Source organism: Pleuronectes platessa, chromosome 4 (assembly GCF_947347685.1).
Source record: "Pleuronectes platessa chromosome 4, fPlePla1.1, whole genome shotgun sequence".
Classification (NCBI taxonomy): Eukaryota; Metazoa; Chordata; class Actinopteri; order Pleuronectiformes; family Pleuronectidae; genus Pleuronectes; species Pleuronectes platessa.
Genome location: NC_070629.1, coordinates 2,761,280 through 2,777,644, shown reverse-complemented (window position 1 = coordinate 2,777,644; position 16,365 = coordinate 2,761,280). Strand labels below are relative to the sequence as shown.

The 16,365-nt window shown below is 40.8% G+C and overlaps 2 protein-coding genes across 2 annotated transcripts in view; both read left to right on the top strand.

Annotated features, from left to right (window-relative positions):
- Positions 1 to 8,169, top strand: part of LOC128438910 (multiple epidermal growth factor-like domains protein 9) — a 33,384-nt gene extending 25,215 nt beyond the window's left edge. Inside the window, exons 5-6 of the mRNA XM_053421675.1 lie at positions 4,592 to 4,861; positions 6,168 to 8,169. Of these exons, the coding sequence (XP_053277650.1) occupies positions 4,592 to 4,861; positions 6,168 to 6,694 (797 nt within the window). The 3' untranslated portion in view covers positions 6,695 to 8,169. The remainder of the gene's footprint in view (positions 1 to 4,591; positions 4,862 to 6,167) is intronic.
- Positions 8,170 to 10,591: 2,422 nt separating this feature from the next.
- On the top strand, positions 10,592 to 16,365 carry LOC128438339 (tumor necrosis factor ligand superfamily member 15). Its single transcript, XM_053420877.1, has 4 exons — positions 10,592 to 10,988; positions 13,165 to 13,195; positions 13,281 to 13,340; positions 14,221 to 16,365. Exons 1-4 carry the CDS (start codon positions 10,818 to 10,820, stop codon positions 14,625 to 14,627), a joined length of 669 nt encoding a protein of 222 aa, XP_053276852.1. The 5' UTR covers positions 10,592 to 10,817; the 3' UTR covers positions 14,628 to 16,365.

Sequence of the window (16,365 nt, the reverse complement as noted above, 5' to 3'; positions counted from 1 at the left end):
GTGTACTGTGCTGGGGGCTGGAGTGTAAAGGCAGGGCATCAGTTGTTTCACAGACCTGCAGAGGAGGCTTGGTCTTCTGTTGTTGGTGTGGATACGATTTTTTTTCTTCATCCATCTTGAGGACATTTTTTATGTCCCCTCACTTATTCTTTTACTTGTAGTCAGTGAGGCCAAACCTTCCTCTCATCTTGATGACCATTCAAAGCCCTTTATAGTTAAAGTACAGTATGTCCAGCACTTTTTTCTATGAGAAAGGGGGGTTCAGTATCTTGCCCAAGGACACTTTGGCATTCGGAAGACTGGAATCGAACCGCCGACCTGCTGGTTAGGGGACGACCGCTCTCACCCCTGAGCCACAGACATGAAATGATAGATGCTGGGATCAATTCTATAGAGAAAACAGACTCCAATGTATGACCAGAATGTCCTCTACTCTTAAATCAGCAGTTAATGAGTCCCTCATTGGACCTTACTGAGCCATGAGTATGGAAAATAGTATACGAGGTAGAATTTAATTTTACTATTATATATGGTGACTGCAAAGGCATTTTTAATCATAGAAATACGGTTTGTGTTGATTTTCACTGACCCATTCCTGTAAGACGATATGTCAACTGAAGCATTTTTGCTGTGAGTCCTTGCACTCATCTATTCAGGTGTTCTCTTTAACTTTGCTACTGTCTGTACAGTGTACAGATTTTACATATACCCTATCAGTTTTCAGTATGTATGGTCCTTAACCTGTCAATCTACATGTTGTGTTTACCCACTGGCTATTATAGATATTATAGTTTAGCATGCGCCAGCCTTTGTCCCGTGACCCGCAGTGTTTTTGTTTCCAGTGTGTTCAATAGGGAGAACACTGCCCCGTGTGGACACTACCAGAACATAACTCCCCCTCGCTCTGATAACAGTCATCAGAAGCCATCTAGTGGCCCACTCTTAACCGTTCCGTTTGTGTGAAAAAAAGCACTTGAATGTTTTAATTAGTTCCTCTAGAACAGTGGTTCTCAAAGTGGGGGGCACGTAAACAGAAAATGTACATAATTAATCAATAGATAATCAAAATAAGTTTCTCAATGAAATGTTTGCTGATTGACTAGTTCAGTGGTCAATCTGGTACCCTGGGGGGGCGCGGACACTCTCCAGAGGGGGGCGCAATGTCACAGACAAAAAAAACAAAAACGACGACGACCTGTCACTGGTTAGTGAAAGCTCCGTCAGTGGCGAAATGCTAGGGGCTGGACTGACACAAACAAATCAAATACTGTTTCGTTCCTGATCCACCAATCAAAAGGGGAGTGTTATCATTTGAACGCGAGTTGCACGTCAATTCCGAGTATAAAAGTAACTGCATGCATGGTCAGCGCTCACCCTCACTGAGACGACACGCTGCCGAGTTTGTGCGATTGCTCTTGTTTCCTCTATAATTCAGATATTCATTGCTTTATAAACAGTCTTTTTAAAGACTCACTCCTTCCTTAGTAATACCTTTCTGCACTTGCAGCAGGCCTATTCTAGCCTGACGTTGTCAGACTCACAATTCTAGTCAGAATGTGAGTCTGAGACCGCTCCATTGGGCTGTGATTATGGGGCGTGTTTCAACTGACCAGGAAGTAAAATCCCTCTTCGCTCAATTGGATAGACCTACAACCAATCAGAGCAACGTAGTATGTGACGTATGCTAAGCAACGCACCGGACGCTTCAGCGCAGCGCCAAGCCTTAAATAACAGCTGGCTCCCATCCACTCCCATGTTAAAACTTTGTGCCGGTCACACCGGAGGCTGAAGCACCGCGAGGCAGCCTTGGCGCAGCGCGGTGCTTCAGCCTCCGGTGTGACCGGCACAAAGCCGTGCAGCGATCTACTGGATCAACGGGTGATATTATTAGCGCTGCCCGGCGGTTCAGCGTCGCTTCAGCGTCCGTTGTGAACAGCCAAGCGCCGGGGCGATAGGGATTAGCGCGGTGCTTTGGCGTCGCCTCCACGTTCTGTGTTCCTCTTTCAAAATGAATGCGCTGTCGATGTCTTCTAAAACAGACTCAATGGCAGCATCTACACATCTCAGCTCGCCAGCGGCAGGCATGTTTGTTGAAAACGAATTCAACCCGAGGGCACTGTGATGACGTGGTTGATTACGTCACCGTTGATCATCTGTCAATCATCGTATAAAGCCCGCCCTGACAATCTGATTGGCCCGGTCGGGCCATTATTTTTTCCCAATGGAGCGACTCCAGACCGAACTGCCCGACCAAAAATGTTGTGGGCGGGGCTAAGTTCGTCTGGCATCCAGGCTAACTCCAGACCGAACTGCCCGTACAAAAATGTTGTGGGCGGGGCTAAATTCGTCTGGCATCCAGGCTAGGCCTATTCATAATCTAAGGAGTAATTTGCTCCACAGTCTTTTTTAGAAAGCTCATAGCCCCAAGAGCTAGCCTTCTAGCTAGCTAACTTCTTCCAACTGCAGCTAGCCCTTTTCTCCTTAACACCTACCTTTACATCTTCAATCATCCATCGTGTTGCAACAAATAAAACAACAGCACTTGAATACTATTCTGTGCTGTCCCTGTCTACATTGTGTACTGTTCGTTTTGTTAGGAACCATTGCCTAGCACAGCCTTATTCATTATTCGTTTGCAAGTCGAAATACATACAAACACACTCACAAGACCACGACGTTGCAATTAGAACTTTATTAACATCACACACACTGTATCAGCAAACAAACACAACCATGGACAAGTTTCTGATTCGTAAATGTCAGGCAACCGATGCGTCAGTTGCGAAGAAGCCAAAGCTTCGCAGATATGACGAGAGCCATTTGCAGTTTGGTTTCACTGTCACTGGCACGACTGAGAAATGTCCTCAGTGTGTTTTGTGTGCCGAGGTGCTGGCAAATGACAGCATGAAGCCATGCAAATTAAAAAGGCACCTCGACACCAAACACCCCGACTTGAAAGAGAAGCCTGTGGACTTCTTTAAAAGGTAAACGCCGATTGTTGTTGCCTCCAGCAACAACAATCCACCATCTTCAAGCATAGCACTGTCTCCAAGCTATCTATCCATCTATATATTGTGGTATATTGTGGTGTAGTTGAGGGGCAGGGGGCCCTAACAACCCCTAACCAGCTTTGGGGGCGCCCAGCTTGCAAAAGTTTGAGAACCCCTGCTCTAGACCAGCGGTCCTCAACATTTGTTTCGCTACCGACAGGTTGGGTGTCAGACAATATTTTCACGGACCGGCCTTTAAGGTGTGGCTACGGAGCCTATCTACGTAGGCCCTCTGGTAGGGCCTATGGTGACATCTGTAGATTTTTTATTTATTTAACGAAATTAACGAATTTTTAATACGCGGCCTCAAATTAGTTATTGTGTGGTAAGTTACCATCAAGCCGGGGACGGACGGATACCAAAGCTCCATCACGGACACGCTACGCTTCTGTGCACGTTGGAGAGGTTTTTTTGTTATTTGAAATAAAAAATTAATTCGTTAATTAAAAACAATTCCACCAAATTTCATTACAGATATGATGTCGAAAATGGCAACAGAGTTTTTAGTGCTGTTGTGGCGATCTCAGGGTACTCGAACATACTTTTAAGGCCGCCGTCATTTGCGATCTCCAGCAGCTGATCTTCTTCTTTCACAGACATGCTGGATTCACGTGGTTTGTTGACAAATGGGTCCGATAAGTACCGTGTGGGTTTGTATTTAGCAAAAAAGTCACGTGACCAAGCCAGCGTCTTGACATGCGTAAAGCATGAGTCATAACGGAGAGGATCCGGTAATTTTTCAAAATAAAACAACGTTCAGAATCAGATAATAAATAAAACAGAACAAATGTAAGTTGTTTATTCTTTCTGTGCGGCCCAGGAAAAAAATGACCCACGGCCCGGTTCCGGTCCATGGCCCGGGGGTTGGGGACCACTGCTCTAGAACACTTACAAAAGTGAAACTGTATTTTTGAATTTATTCATCTATTAACTTGAGCTTAAGGGTGGATTTTGAGATTTACATTTAAGATAGTGATAGTTAGCTCCAACAAGGAGGTTATGTTTCACCCCTGTCCGTTTGACAGGGTTGAAGAAAGATTACACAAAAACAACTGAACAGATTTCCTTTAATCTTGGTGGAAAGATGTGGTATTGGTCAGGGAGGAACAAACAAATAATTTTTTTGGTGCGGATCAAGATCAGGGGGTGAAACCAGGATTTTTATCTATAGCTATAAAATTTGGTGCAGCTTGATTTGATTTAAGGAGACTGTAAAACCTTGGAGGTGTTTTTTTGTACTACTGAATTCTTCAAGTTGGAAGGTAGAACATACTTCAAAATATGAAGGATAATGAAGTGCAAGTTTTTAACTTCACATAAATACAGCAGAATGTAGTATTGATTAATGTCTTTGCATTGTGTGGTCCTAAGTGCAAATCAAACTTATATCTCCAGAAGAAAAACAAAAATACATGTCATGGTCCCGGTAGTGTCGTGCAAAGTCGTTTTGAAAGGCCCAGACTAGAGTATAAGCCTAGCCTTGTAACTACATCATCAGCAATGGTCAGGAGCTGAGCTGTGTCTTGTCTATTCCTTTGCAGATCCGAGTGGCTCCCCAGTGTGTGACCAGTGCCTTCCCCGGTACAGCGGCCCACAGTGTGACAAGTGCAGCGCCGGCTTCTACAAAACATCCAGATCTTGCGTTCCATGTGACTGCAGTGGGAATGTAGATCCTCGAGGCCCTGCCGAGCTCTGTCAGGCTGATACTGGCCACTGCCTCAGCTGCATCAACAACACCACCGGGCTCCAGTGCCAGCTCTGCATGCCTGGATTCATAGGGGACGCCCGAGCGCATAACTGCACCCGTCCAGGTAAAGACTGAATCACAATATACTGTAGAAACAAGAAAAGTAACATTTTCACAGCAGGCACTTTGACCAGTCACAGCAGGAAAAGCACAATTTGAACTTATAACATGTACACTGGCTCTGTTATGTTGATTGATTGATCTATCAATTACAACGGATAGACGGACAGAACGGCAGCAGATGCCACGTGTAGCTGAGCACATCAACAAAATTATAATATTTACAACATTGATAAGATGAAACAGTTTTTAACATAATGTGAAAGTCTGTCAAGTACCTAAGAAAATGTCTGATAGAGATAAAGGGAGCAGCAGTGACAGTTGAAATGGAGTCATGGCCACTAATGGTAGAATATGTGATTGAGCATATTGTAGATCAAGCAGCCTTGTTGTAATCACAGTCAACGATCAGCTGCCACCACTTCCATCTACTAAATAACTATTTGATAAATTTGACTTTTATCCAAAATAATAGTCTTTCTATATTTGGCTCTAAAACAAAGCATGGATATATTGTATGAAGCAACATTTGCTGCATGGAAACACACAAAGACATGAAACTGATATGTATTATTTCTAGTGTTATAAATTCACTGTTTGCTACTTATTTGTCTGAAGTCTGATTGTGAATTTGCAACCTCTACGGCATTCAATTTTTTTTTTTATATGAGTGAATACTTATATCAATTTTCATTCAATGGCGCATGAAATATATTGCATTTAGTAGGTCTGGAAATCAGAGGCTTGCAAACCCTGTCAGCAATGATACAAAATGACAATGATTATTAAGTGTGTAAAATGTATATTCCTTGCTCACTATAGAGTTAACCATTGTACTGAATGAGTAACTTAGGGCACATACATAACTGAATATGGTACTAATGTTCTGCAGTTGCTGTTTCAGTCCCACTACCACACACATTGAAGAATCCAAGTCACATACTAAATTATACTGACTACCTTTGGTATTGTTACCAGCATTAGTATACTGTGTGGACATTTTCAGTGCACTGCTATTTTATTCTGTTTGCATCTTTAGCTTTGAACACAGTCCAGATGGACAATGTGCAGTTATCAAATGATTGGAACAAGAAAAAAGCAGAGGACATGCTTGAGGGGGACAGTCTCTGAAATTATTACAATAACAATCTTATAACTGGAATAAAAAAGAAAGCATCAGGTGTATACACAGTAAGAGGTAGTTATATCTATTTGCCACAAGGTGTCACAAGTGACTGTGGATGTACATCAAAAACCTGGTGTTGCTTTTAAAATATTCACTAATGATCTCACTGCCTCTCTCTCCCCAGATCCGTGGAACATTCCCACACCAGCAGGTACAACCACAACAGAGGCCCACACATCGAGTACATCATTTCCCTCCACATCTACAACCAGCACCACCTTGATTCCCCCCATAGCTCGAGGTGTCCCAGCCTCCACGTTCAGCAGCAACACAAGCACTGCACTGAGCACTGCTGCCACCACCCAGACCCTGCTGACCAGCCTGAGCAGCCCCACTGACAACACTACAGCAGCCCTGCCTGAGGTCTCCTGGACACAGTTCAACATCATCATCCTGGCTGTCATCATCCTGGTAGTAGTGCTGCTGCTGGGCTTTGTTGGAGGCGTGTACACATATCGAGAGTACCAGAACCGCAAGCTCAATGCCCCTTTCTGGACCATAGAACTAAAAGAGGACAACATCAGCTTCAGCAGCTACCACGACAGCATCCCCAACGCTGATGTGTCAGGACTGCTGGAGGACGAAGCCAACGAGGTCGCACCCAACGGCCAGCTGGCACTCACCACACAGGGCAATTGCTACAAGGCTTAGCACTCCACCCATCCCCAAGCTGGACACCTAGATTTACAGACCATTAAAGCTGCTGGAAAGCACCAAATACAAAGCTCCTTCATGTATGACTGCTTGTTACCTGCTCGGCTACGAGATTTCATAACACTTGGCAAATTGCGATCAAGCAGATTTGAATACAAATATGAAACGTTTTCCTTTTTGATATGGTTTATAGTGGAATGGGGCGATCAGTGAAGATGATCCAAAGAAAAAAGTTTTTTGGTTGAGTTTTGCCTGCAGACGGCCCTGTTGTGCAGATTATTTAGATAAATGGCATCTCATGAGACAGGTGCAAAGCATACACCTGTTTTCCGAAACGATGATCCCGAAACCAGTGAGAGAACTTACAGGAGGCTAGCATTTTACATACTGTTTAAGTTATAATTGGATCACTTGGAACAGTGGTCTTCAATTGAGACAATGATTGTTATTTAATACATTTTTATTCTGTTCTTATTTATTGTTTGACGTTTCATTCTGAGGAAAAATGCTGCACTTGTATGATGTGTTTATTCATGGTGTTGTATCTTATGTGCTGTTGGATGGTGATTTGAACTGGCCAGTATGTTCACATGTATAGTTTGTGTTTTGGAGCGAGTCTTAGGGGAAGATGAAGGCTGCTGGCACAAGCTTTTTAACAACTTCACCTTATGTTCATAACTTCCTTTTTGTTAGTGTGCCAGCTCACCTGAAGTATCTAAAAGGAGTGTTTCTTTTTAAGATACTACACTCACCAGATATAATCTCTCATATTTAGTACTACTGCAGGGCTTGCGTAAACTTACTCTTAATCGCGTGTGTGTGGGCGTGTGTGCGGGAGTAGAGGTTGGGCTCTAACGCATTCTCTGATGTCTCAAACAAACAGTTTTGTAGTGTCGATACTGTTTTTGAGGAGTGAAACAAGCCTGCACATTATTAAAAAATCCTCCTACTGGTCATTGTTTTCACGTACAGTCATGTTACATCAGCTGGAACTGTGAGCTTCTGAAGAATCACTGCACTTCAAAGCATCTCACTGATTCTCGGATGTAGATCTTGTGTTCTCTATGTTGTTTTAGTTACCATTGGTCGGGTGTGCTTCTTATTACCATGGTGAATGAGTAAATCTAATTATGGAACTAACTCCTCAGGTACTGGCTCTTTCCCTAATGTGATCACTGTAAATATGAAAACTGTACAGATGAATGTGAATAGTAGCACTATTACTGTACAGGTAGTATACTGTGTGTACACTGTCACTCAACAAGCTCCAAACCTTTCACTCTCAAGGGTGTGATGCTCCTGTCAGCCCACAGCTTTTTGTATTTTTATTTCTTATTGTCAGTGGACTTTGCCATACATGCAATCACAGGACTAAAAAGCACCACCCTGAACTTGGAACAAAGAATGAAATGATGTAAATATTACCCCAATGTCAGAGCGTCAACTCTTAAATAAAAATGGGTTCAACTGTTGCCTATTTGTTTCTGCCATATCTTCAGGTCACTGCCACATTTTGAAGATTCCGTCCAGAGTTACTTGAAGACATTTTGATATATTCATTTCTGAGTAACAATTGTTTAAGATTTATATTTGACAATTGGTCTTACTCCTTGCTAGACACATGATATCTACCCCAACGTGAATTCCGTTCATAAGCTGTGTTCCAATGGAGGGGGCACATCCAGGGGCAAATACAAATGGGGGGGTCTGGTCTACTGAAGATTCCCTACTTATCCCCGGCTGCTGCTTTATTTGCAGAGTCCATATTGTTTTTTTTCACCTGCTTGCTATAAGTCAGTGGGATCCATCAATTGTTTTCAAATGCAGCCTTTAAAGGATTTGGCCTCTGATCTGATACACAGTTTAACGTAATCTGGAGTTCATGACTAACGTCTAGACTAGTTGTATTGTCACAAAATGCTGCTTGTAAATACATGCCTTCAAATGAAATGAAGACGGACACTTTATTAGAATAGACAAAATACTGATCGAACCCTGAATGTGGTTTGCATGACTCATGTTCTCCCAATAAGTCAGTCATCAGCTTTATGACAATTGAGTTTTCAACTGCTTGGACTGTTGATACTAAACTTGCTGCTTTTATTTCCTGGTGACCATTAAAAGTGCAGGCGTGGCGCTCTCTCCAGTCATTTAAATAGGACCCTGTGGTTATTAACTCAAAATAAATACTGAAGGACTTCTCAAAAGTATATGCTGCCAAATGGCTTAACCCAGGGGTCGGCAACCTTTACTATCAAAAGAGACATTTTGCCCCCTTTTCCCCCAAATTAAATTTGTCTGGAGCCGCAAAACATATTTGATAACACAGCTTATAAAGTTTTAAATATAGTTATACTATATATATTTCAACTCTAGTTTGTTGCATTTATGAAATTATAGAACGACAGTAAAGAAAACTGTTGACATTTTATTGCCATTTACAACAAAGGAAAGCACCAAACTCTTATTAAGAGGAGAACAAAATACACTGGCAATGTGAAGGCCTACTTTGAAATAAATTAAGCACAGAACTATGGAGGCCTATTTGAGTCCTCCTCCATATTTGTGGGAAATGTATAAAATACGAAGAATTACATTTTTAAATAAATAAAAAGATTTAGCTACTAATAACTTATAAAGATATATTTTAGTTGACGAAATATTAAAACAAATAGTGAGAGCAGGTCAGACTGGAGGCGGACACAGAAACTGAAGCTCGGTACAAAACCAACTGCAGCTTCTGCTCTGATCTAGAAGCTGCGGCGCTGATCTCTGATCAGCTGTGACCAGAGAAACTCGGTGTTTTATTACTGTTTCCACTGATACGAAGCAGCCGGTAGGTACGTGAACGCGCTGTGACCTCACTGTGTGTATCTCTCCTGAGCGAGTGAGCGAGGGCGGGGGGCGGAGGCGGCGCCTGTGTGTGTGTGTGTGTGTGCGCTTTCTGGGAGCACAAACACACACATTGGCCCGCTCCTGGTATTTCATACTGGCCTGATAAGATGATGATTTAAAAAATGAACGTGAGCGTGACGTTCACTCACGTTAATTGTCACGTTCACTCACGGTCACGTTCATCATATGAAAACGGATTCGTTAAGTTCACCGTTCACGCACAATTTGCGCGACATGCACAACACTGTACAGGGAGCCGCTGCAGAGGGGCTGAAGAGCTGCGGGTTGCCGAACCCTGGCTGAACCTGTCTGTGGGGACGTTCAGTTGGTCAAAGAGAAACGTTTTCCCATATAGCAGAATGGAAAACCAACCTGCAAATACACATTCTCCACAATCCAGATTAAAAAACACAATTATATATTTTTGAGTGGATGTTGTTTATTCTGCAGATTAGCAAATCTCCCGCATGTCTAAGACTGCTCCTGTACTGCTACAGGTAGTTGAAATATCTCTCTTGCACAATAGCCCCCTGCTTAAAACATGCTACTACTGCTCATTTATTATTATGACTGTGTCATTCTGGTTTAGAATTGACAGCAGTCAGCTCCCCAGTAGGATCATAGCATTCATGATTAATAACAATGATACTGGTGCAGTGTAATTATCCCATGCCCAAGGGTTGATCTGGCCATGCTATTCCCACCGGATATGAACCCATCCCAGCTGATCAGTCCAGGACTCTGCCTATGGATGTTTCCAGTGTTGGCAGTGCATCTCTCTGCTCCGCGGTCATTTCTCTGATGTTTACAACAAAAGCTATTATTATCATATTATTATTATTGTTGTTTGTTGGTGGTGGTTTCTCTCTCTTCTTTCCCCTCTCTTCCCCAATTTTGTCCAATCACCCAAACATTTACAAATGAAACTGAGTTGAACTGCACCCGGCCATGATGGGGTCAGAAGGTGGGGCATAAGCTTTATTCATGATGTGTTTCCGGACAATATCACGTTCTTCAAGCTGTGGTTCCTCTGAAGTTTAAGTATGACGGCATGTTATTAGACCTCAGGAGCGGTTGTGGACAAGTGTAACAACATGCTGTGGCAGTGATGTCACTTTCGTGTTTGAGTCACTAAATTCCCACACAGCAGAGGTTTGTAACGTGGGCGATGGGCGCTGATAAATGGAGGTTGTGTCGACTAGTGCGTGAATAGGAAACAAGCGACATGGAGGAAAGCGTGTGCTGCTGCGGTGCTGACACAGCAGTTCATTATCAAACCACCTTCACTCAACTTGTTCGCCTGAAAAAGAAGAGCCGTCAGATAATGGCTCCGATTTCAGTGGTGGTGCTCCTCCTCCTCACCTCAGCAGCCGTGGCTCTGCTGATCATGTTTGGGGGTAAGTAGTTGCGGACCATTCTCCGGACGGACAGGTAACATCTACAAACTGTTTAATATTCACAGTCCTGGATTGTTCTCAGCTCACGCAGGCGTCCAGTTAGATGCTTATCGACACGGCCATCCGAGAACACTATTATTGCTACTAATAGTAATGGAATGTTATTTAAATTATATTTTTTATATATCTATGAACAACTTATAAATGAAATGAACTCCCCCCTCTCTGTTGACTGCATGGTTCAGCCTTGTAGGTGCCGCAATCAGACAGAAGCGGAACTGACACTTTGATACCTGCAGCTGCAGCAGACAGAGTCACAGATGCTGTTCACACTGGCAGAGCTCAGAGAGAGAGAGAGAGCTCAGAGAGAGAGGAGAGAGAGAGAGAGAGAGAGAGAGAGAGAGAGAGAGAGAGAGAGAGAGAGAGAGAGAGAGAGAGAGAGAGAGAGAGAATGAATGGATTGAATCAACAAAATCGCTGGAGAGCTTTTATTTTGAAACATGTACCGAAAGTACTGCAAACGTTCATGTTTGGCTTTTGAACTGTAAATCACAACAGCTGGGAGAAAAAAGTTAAGAAGCAGAACATTTGAACAATATAAATAAACTAATCTTTAAAATATCTATTTGAATAAATAACACCCAATCGAAATATGGATACATTTACTAGCAGGTTATACTAACTAATTTGTATACATCCATCTCCACGCAGCATGTTGTCACTAATTTGTTGATGTAAAATTAACTATTGTGTTAAAAACGTTTTTATATATATTGTCCATCTCTATTGCACAACAAAGTCCATTAGTCACTTTGAACATGTTCATTTATATGGAGTGGTTATCTAGCTGTTGAAGAGTGCTTATGTAGCTCATATAGGGTTGTTCTAGCACACATTTTGTTTTTTTGTCTTCTTTCATATCCTCTATTATTTAACTACAGATCATCAATTGGGTTCTTCAAGGTGGGGGTTTAGGTTTGCCTGGGGAAATCTATAGCAGTGCCCCTGATTTCTAGCTGCTGCTGATCTGTGTATAATGTTTGATGAGAATATGTGTGTTATGTAAGATCCCTCATGTTGTTAATGGAACGGTTCATGGTATAATGAACCGTTCTCTGCATCATGCTCACAACTGTTGACCAACACAACTCATTCATTCTCGCGCTGTACAAAGAATATGTCAATATTCAGAACAGATTAATGGGAATTTTTAAAAGAAGTTTTAAACGCCTGGATTCAGATTACATAAAATTTCATTTAGCTGACGCTTTTATCGGAAGTGACTTACAATAAGTGCATGCAACCATGAGGGTACAAACCCAGAACAGCAAGAATCAAGAAAGTACAATTTCTTCAGAAAAAAAGCAATATTACAAATTATGTGCCAGATAGGGACAGAACAGCTCGTTCTTGTAAATCTGTTGGTTTAATGTGCTTAGTAACCGGATTCCATCATGTTGTGTGTCTATCCTTTAAAAATGACTAGAGCTCCATCACAAGAAAATAAACATGGAATAAAAAAGCAAAAATATGTAAAACCATTGAAATCAAAATTATTTTATATTTTGTTCTTTTTTCCTAAATATATCAAAAAATGTTCTTATATTTATTTATCTCTGTTTGTCCAAATATGCTTCTTACAGATTTATTTTGTATAGCGTTAAGCTAAAGCGTTTTTCCCACGATGACAAGACGTTTGAAATGTATCTTTTCACATGATCACTTAATGCCCCAGACACAGCTTGGATTAGCCAGTGTGTACTCACTATAATATATTGGTATATTCTGTAATAATTTTATACAAATATTGTTATTCAATTGTTATGGGATCATAACAATTTAATTTAATCAATTTAATCGATTTTCTTAGATCATATAAGCCTTATATCACCATGTTAAAGCACTATGGGACGAATTGTAATTTGTGAATATGGGTTATACAAATAAAATGTTATTGATTGATTGATTATATATATATATATACTTTACAGTAAGAAATTATAAAAGTATAAACTTAGGGTCACTGGGGTCAGTTTATTGTAATTAAAATTAAACAATACATTATCTTTTTACATAGTACATAGTATTTGTTATTGCATTTATCATAATGGGTTATTAAAATGTTTGTACCATGCCTGAAAGTTATACTAAATAAAACGGTTTGTTCCCCTACAGCTTATGAAGCAGCCTGACAGTCATTCATCAGGTAAACATCTTGTTCAATTATCTAGTGAGATTGACTTGTGACCAGGCAAGGTGTGTGAAACATCACTGTTTGAATCTCTCCTTAGGCATCAACCTCGAACAGCAGCAAATCATAAAGGTCAAGAATCCAAGTGCCATGCTAACAGGTAAACATTAGGTACATTAGGGTAAGGTAATTGCAAGACTAGCCTTTTTCAGTATCTCTCTCTCTCCCCTTTCTCTCTCTCTGTCTCTCTCTCTCCCTCTCTCTTTCTCTCTCTCTCACTATCTATCTATATATATAGATATATATTAGATTTAGATTACATTCAACTTTATTGTCATTGTACAGTACAAGTACTTATACAACGAAATGCAGTTTAGCATCTAACCAGAAGTGCAAAAAAAGGCAGTAGAAGTGCAGAGTATTGTGCATAGTGGAATATGTAAATAAATAAGAAGTACAGTAAGAAATATAAATGGAGTATGAACAGTATTAAGAGGTATGGTATGATATGGGCGGCTGTGCCTGAGGGGTAGAGTTGTCGTCCTCCAACCTGAAGGTCGGCAGTTCGATCCCCAGTCTGACCCGTCTGCATGCCGAAGTGTCCTTGGGCAAGATGCTGAACCCTGAATGGCCCCACCATAGAATAACAAAGTGCTGTGAATAGATGCACTGTATGAATGTGTGTGTGAATGGGTGAATGTAAAACTGTACTGTGAAGCGCTTTGAGTGGTCATCAAGACTAGAAAAGCGCTATATAAATACAAACCATTTACCATTACCACATAAGAACGATGAATACACTATGAGGAAGATAAATATATATAAATATGAATATACTATAGGTGGGATAATACAGTAGTAAAAAAAGTAACAGAATAGTGCAAATGATCAAATGTTAAAATGTGCAAATGTTAAAATGTGCAAATGTTCAGCAGCTGGGTGAGGGTGTGTGGCAATCCAAGCCATATCTATATATATCTATACGTACCATCAGTAAATGGAAATAATGCCTTTCTTTCTGCTCTTATTCTCACCTCCAGTTGGCAGTAACATTAATGGGAAATGCCTTAAATGGGAGAGTGATTTGGGACTTGCCCACTGTCATGGAGGTTTCAACTACGACGATGGGAACCTTGTGGTGCCCAGAGACGGCATCTACAGAGTCTTCCTGCAGATCACCTATCAGAGTTTGGATTTGTGCCTTGATGACCTGAGACTTTCAAGCAATGTATTTTTTCTTGGGGATAGTTACAATGACAGTGTGCTTTTGCTGTCAACATTCGACACAGTGAGTTGTAGCATGAAGCAATGGCGTAAATCCATCTATACGTCTGGCTTGTTTGAGCTGGAGGCTAACGACAGACTATATGTGACATCATCGAACCAAAATCTTATTGTAGAAGATGAAAACTTGGTTTTCTTCGGTGCTGAACTTCTAGCTCAGTAATCTGCTCATACAGCTAGAACCATCTAAATGAATCTTCTGTTTGCCTGCACCATCCGCTCCACAAAAACCTCTGAGAGATATCCTGGTTATCTGCCTATTAGATTTTGACATTTCTTGTTTACAAGGAGTAACCACAAAAGGTCACACTAAGCATAATAATTCATTATAAAGGGAAACTTCGACAGCATTCAAAATGTTAGTTTTGTGCTGTTGGGTCGTTCAAACCTAGATGCACTGAGAAAAACCTGTTTTGTCTAATGTGGATACTGTAGAGCCAATTAGGAATTTCAGGTCTTTTGTTGCTGTGAAAGTTAAATCCTTTGAAAGGATAATGTGAATTGTTGTGCTCACAGGATATAGTGAGCCCTGTCTCTATTTGGACTTCACAGGCATTCATATCACATGGTCTATCCCTCTCAGCTCAGGTTAGGGGATGGAAATGCAATCAATGTTTACTAGTCAAGTGATTATTCTAGTAACATGTACATTGTATATCACTAGCATGTTTTATCTGAAAGTAATAAGTATTTCAGGACATTGGTTATTCAGTACATACCACGTAACTGTGTATGTAAGCTTGTCTGGTTGGAAAAGTAATACAAGGCTGAATCACTCAGTTATTATTTGTTTTTGCATTACAATGTGTAGCGAGGCAACTTAGAGGGTTTGATTAGGAAGGTCTGAATAGTTGAACAATATTCAACAGGCAGGCTAAAACAAATAAACACACAAACCCTGCTGCCATGGTAACATTTTTGTGGTATGACTAATCAGGTTTATTAACTGCTGGGCTATTATTAGGTGATAAATGCAGAATACTTTCACCAGTGACTAAGGAAAGATTGCTACCATAGATGTGCTTTGTGTTGGAATGTTGGAAGTATTGCATTTGATGTTGTCTTCAGAATGATGTAGAATCATATTTAAAACAGCGTTATGTCGACATGACCAGTGTTTGGTTGACCCAGGCATGGCGTCAGTAGAATAGCTGCATCAAATAGAATGCTTTGTAAAAGGCAATAATTTAGGGGAAATAAAACCTGTTGTGTATGAAGGAGTAGCAGTTGTATTATTATTATTAGTTTTAGAGTCATGATGTCTAAAATCAACATATATATCCTTGGGTTTTGCCTCATAATACATTTTTTCTTTTTCTTTAATAATTATCTGTATTAGGACCATATAACATTTTCACCTCCTTCATTTGGCTAAAAAAGCTCTGTCATCTTTAAACTTGTATGTGACAGTTTTCAAGTCACTGCAGCATTCAGTCTGGGAAAGGAATAAAGTTGATGTTGGACTTAGTCCAGAGAAATGTTGAGTAACTTTCACTCTGACAGATCACTTGGTGAGGAAGTCCAAGATCTAGCCAGCGATATTAGTGTCCAACCTGAAACGCTCAATAGGCATGTGAATCAGCAGCAGAGTGATGGTTCGGATCCTGAATTCTCCTGTATGTTGGAACTTCCAGAAGTTCCTTTTCAATCAACTTTTCAGAAGAAGTGAGGTCAAACCAAGGACTGTATTCAGAGTCTTAGTATTATTATATGACAAAATACGATGTAATAAATGTGGTGATGGATTACAAAGGCATGTGTGTAGATGAATTTTTTTTCACTGTGGGGTTTATTGTAAACTGATATATAATATTGTATTATCATATAATAAATTATATATTATATTTCTCTATTTTTGTAAGTTGCTGTTGTCTTAAATAAAATTACTTAATAAGGCCAAA

Bases quoted from the DNA above. Each gene is read 5' to 3' on its own strand.
- LOC128438339 (XM_053420877.1), top strand. From the start codon at position 10,818: ATGGAGGAAAGCGTGTGCTGCTGCGGTGCTGACACAGCAGTTCATTAT. The intron at 13,196-13,280 runs GTAAACATCTTG...ATCTCTCCTTAG, and splicing joins GCCTGACAGTCATTCATCAG to GCATCAACCTCGAACAGCAG. The intron at 13,341-14,220 runs GTAAACATTAGG...TCTCACCTCCAG, and splicing joins TCCAAGTGCCATGCTAACAG to TTGGCAGTAACATTAATGGG.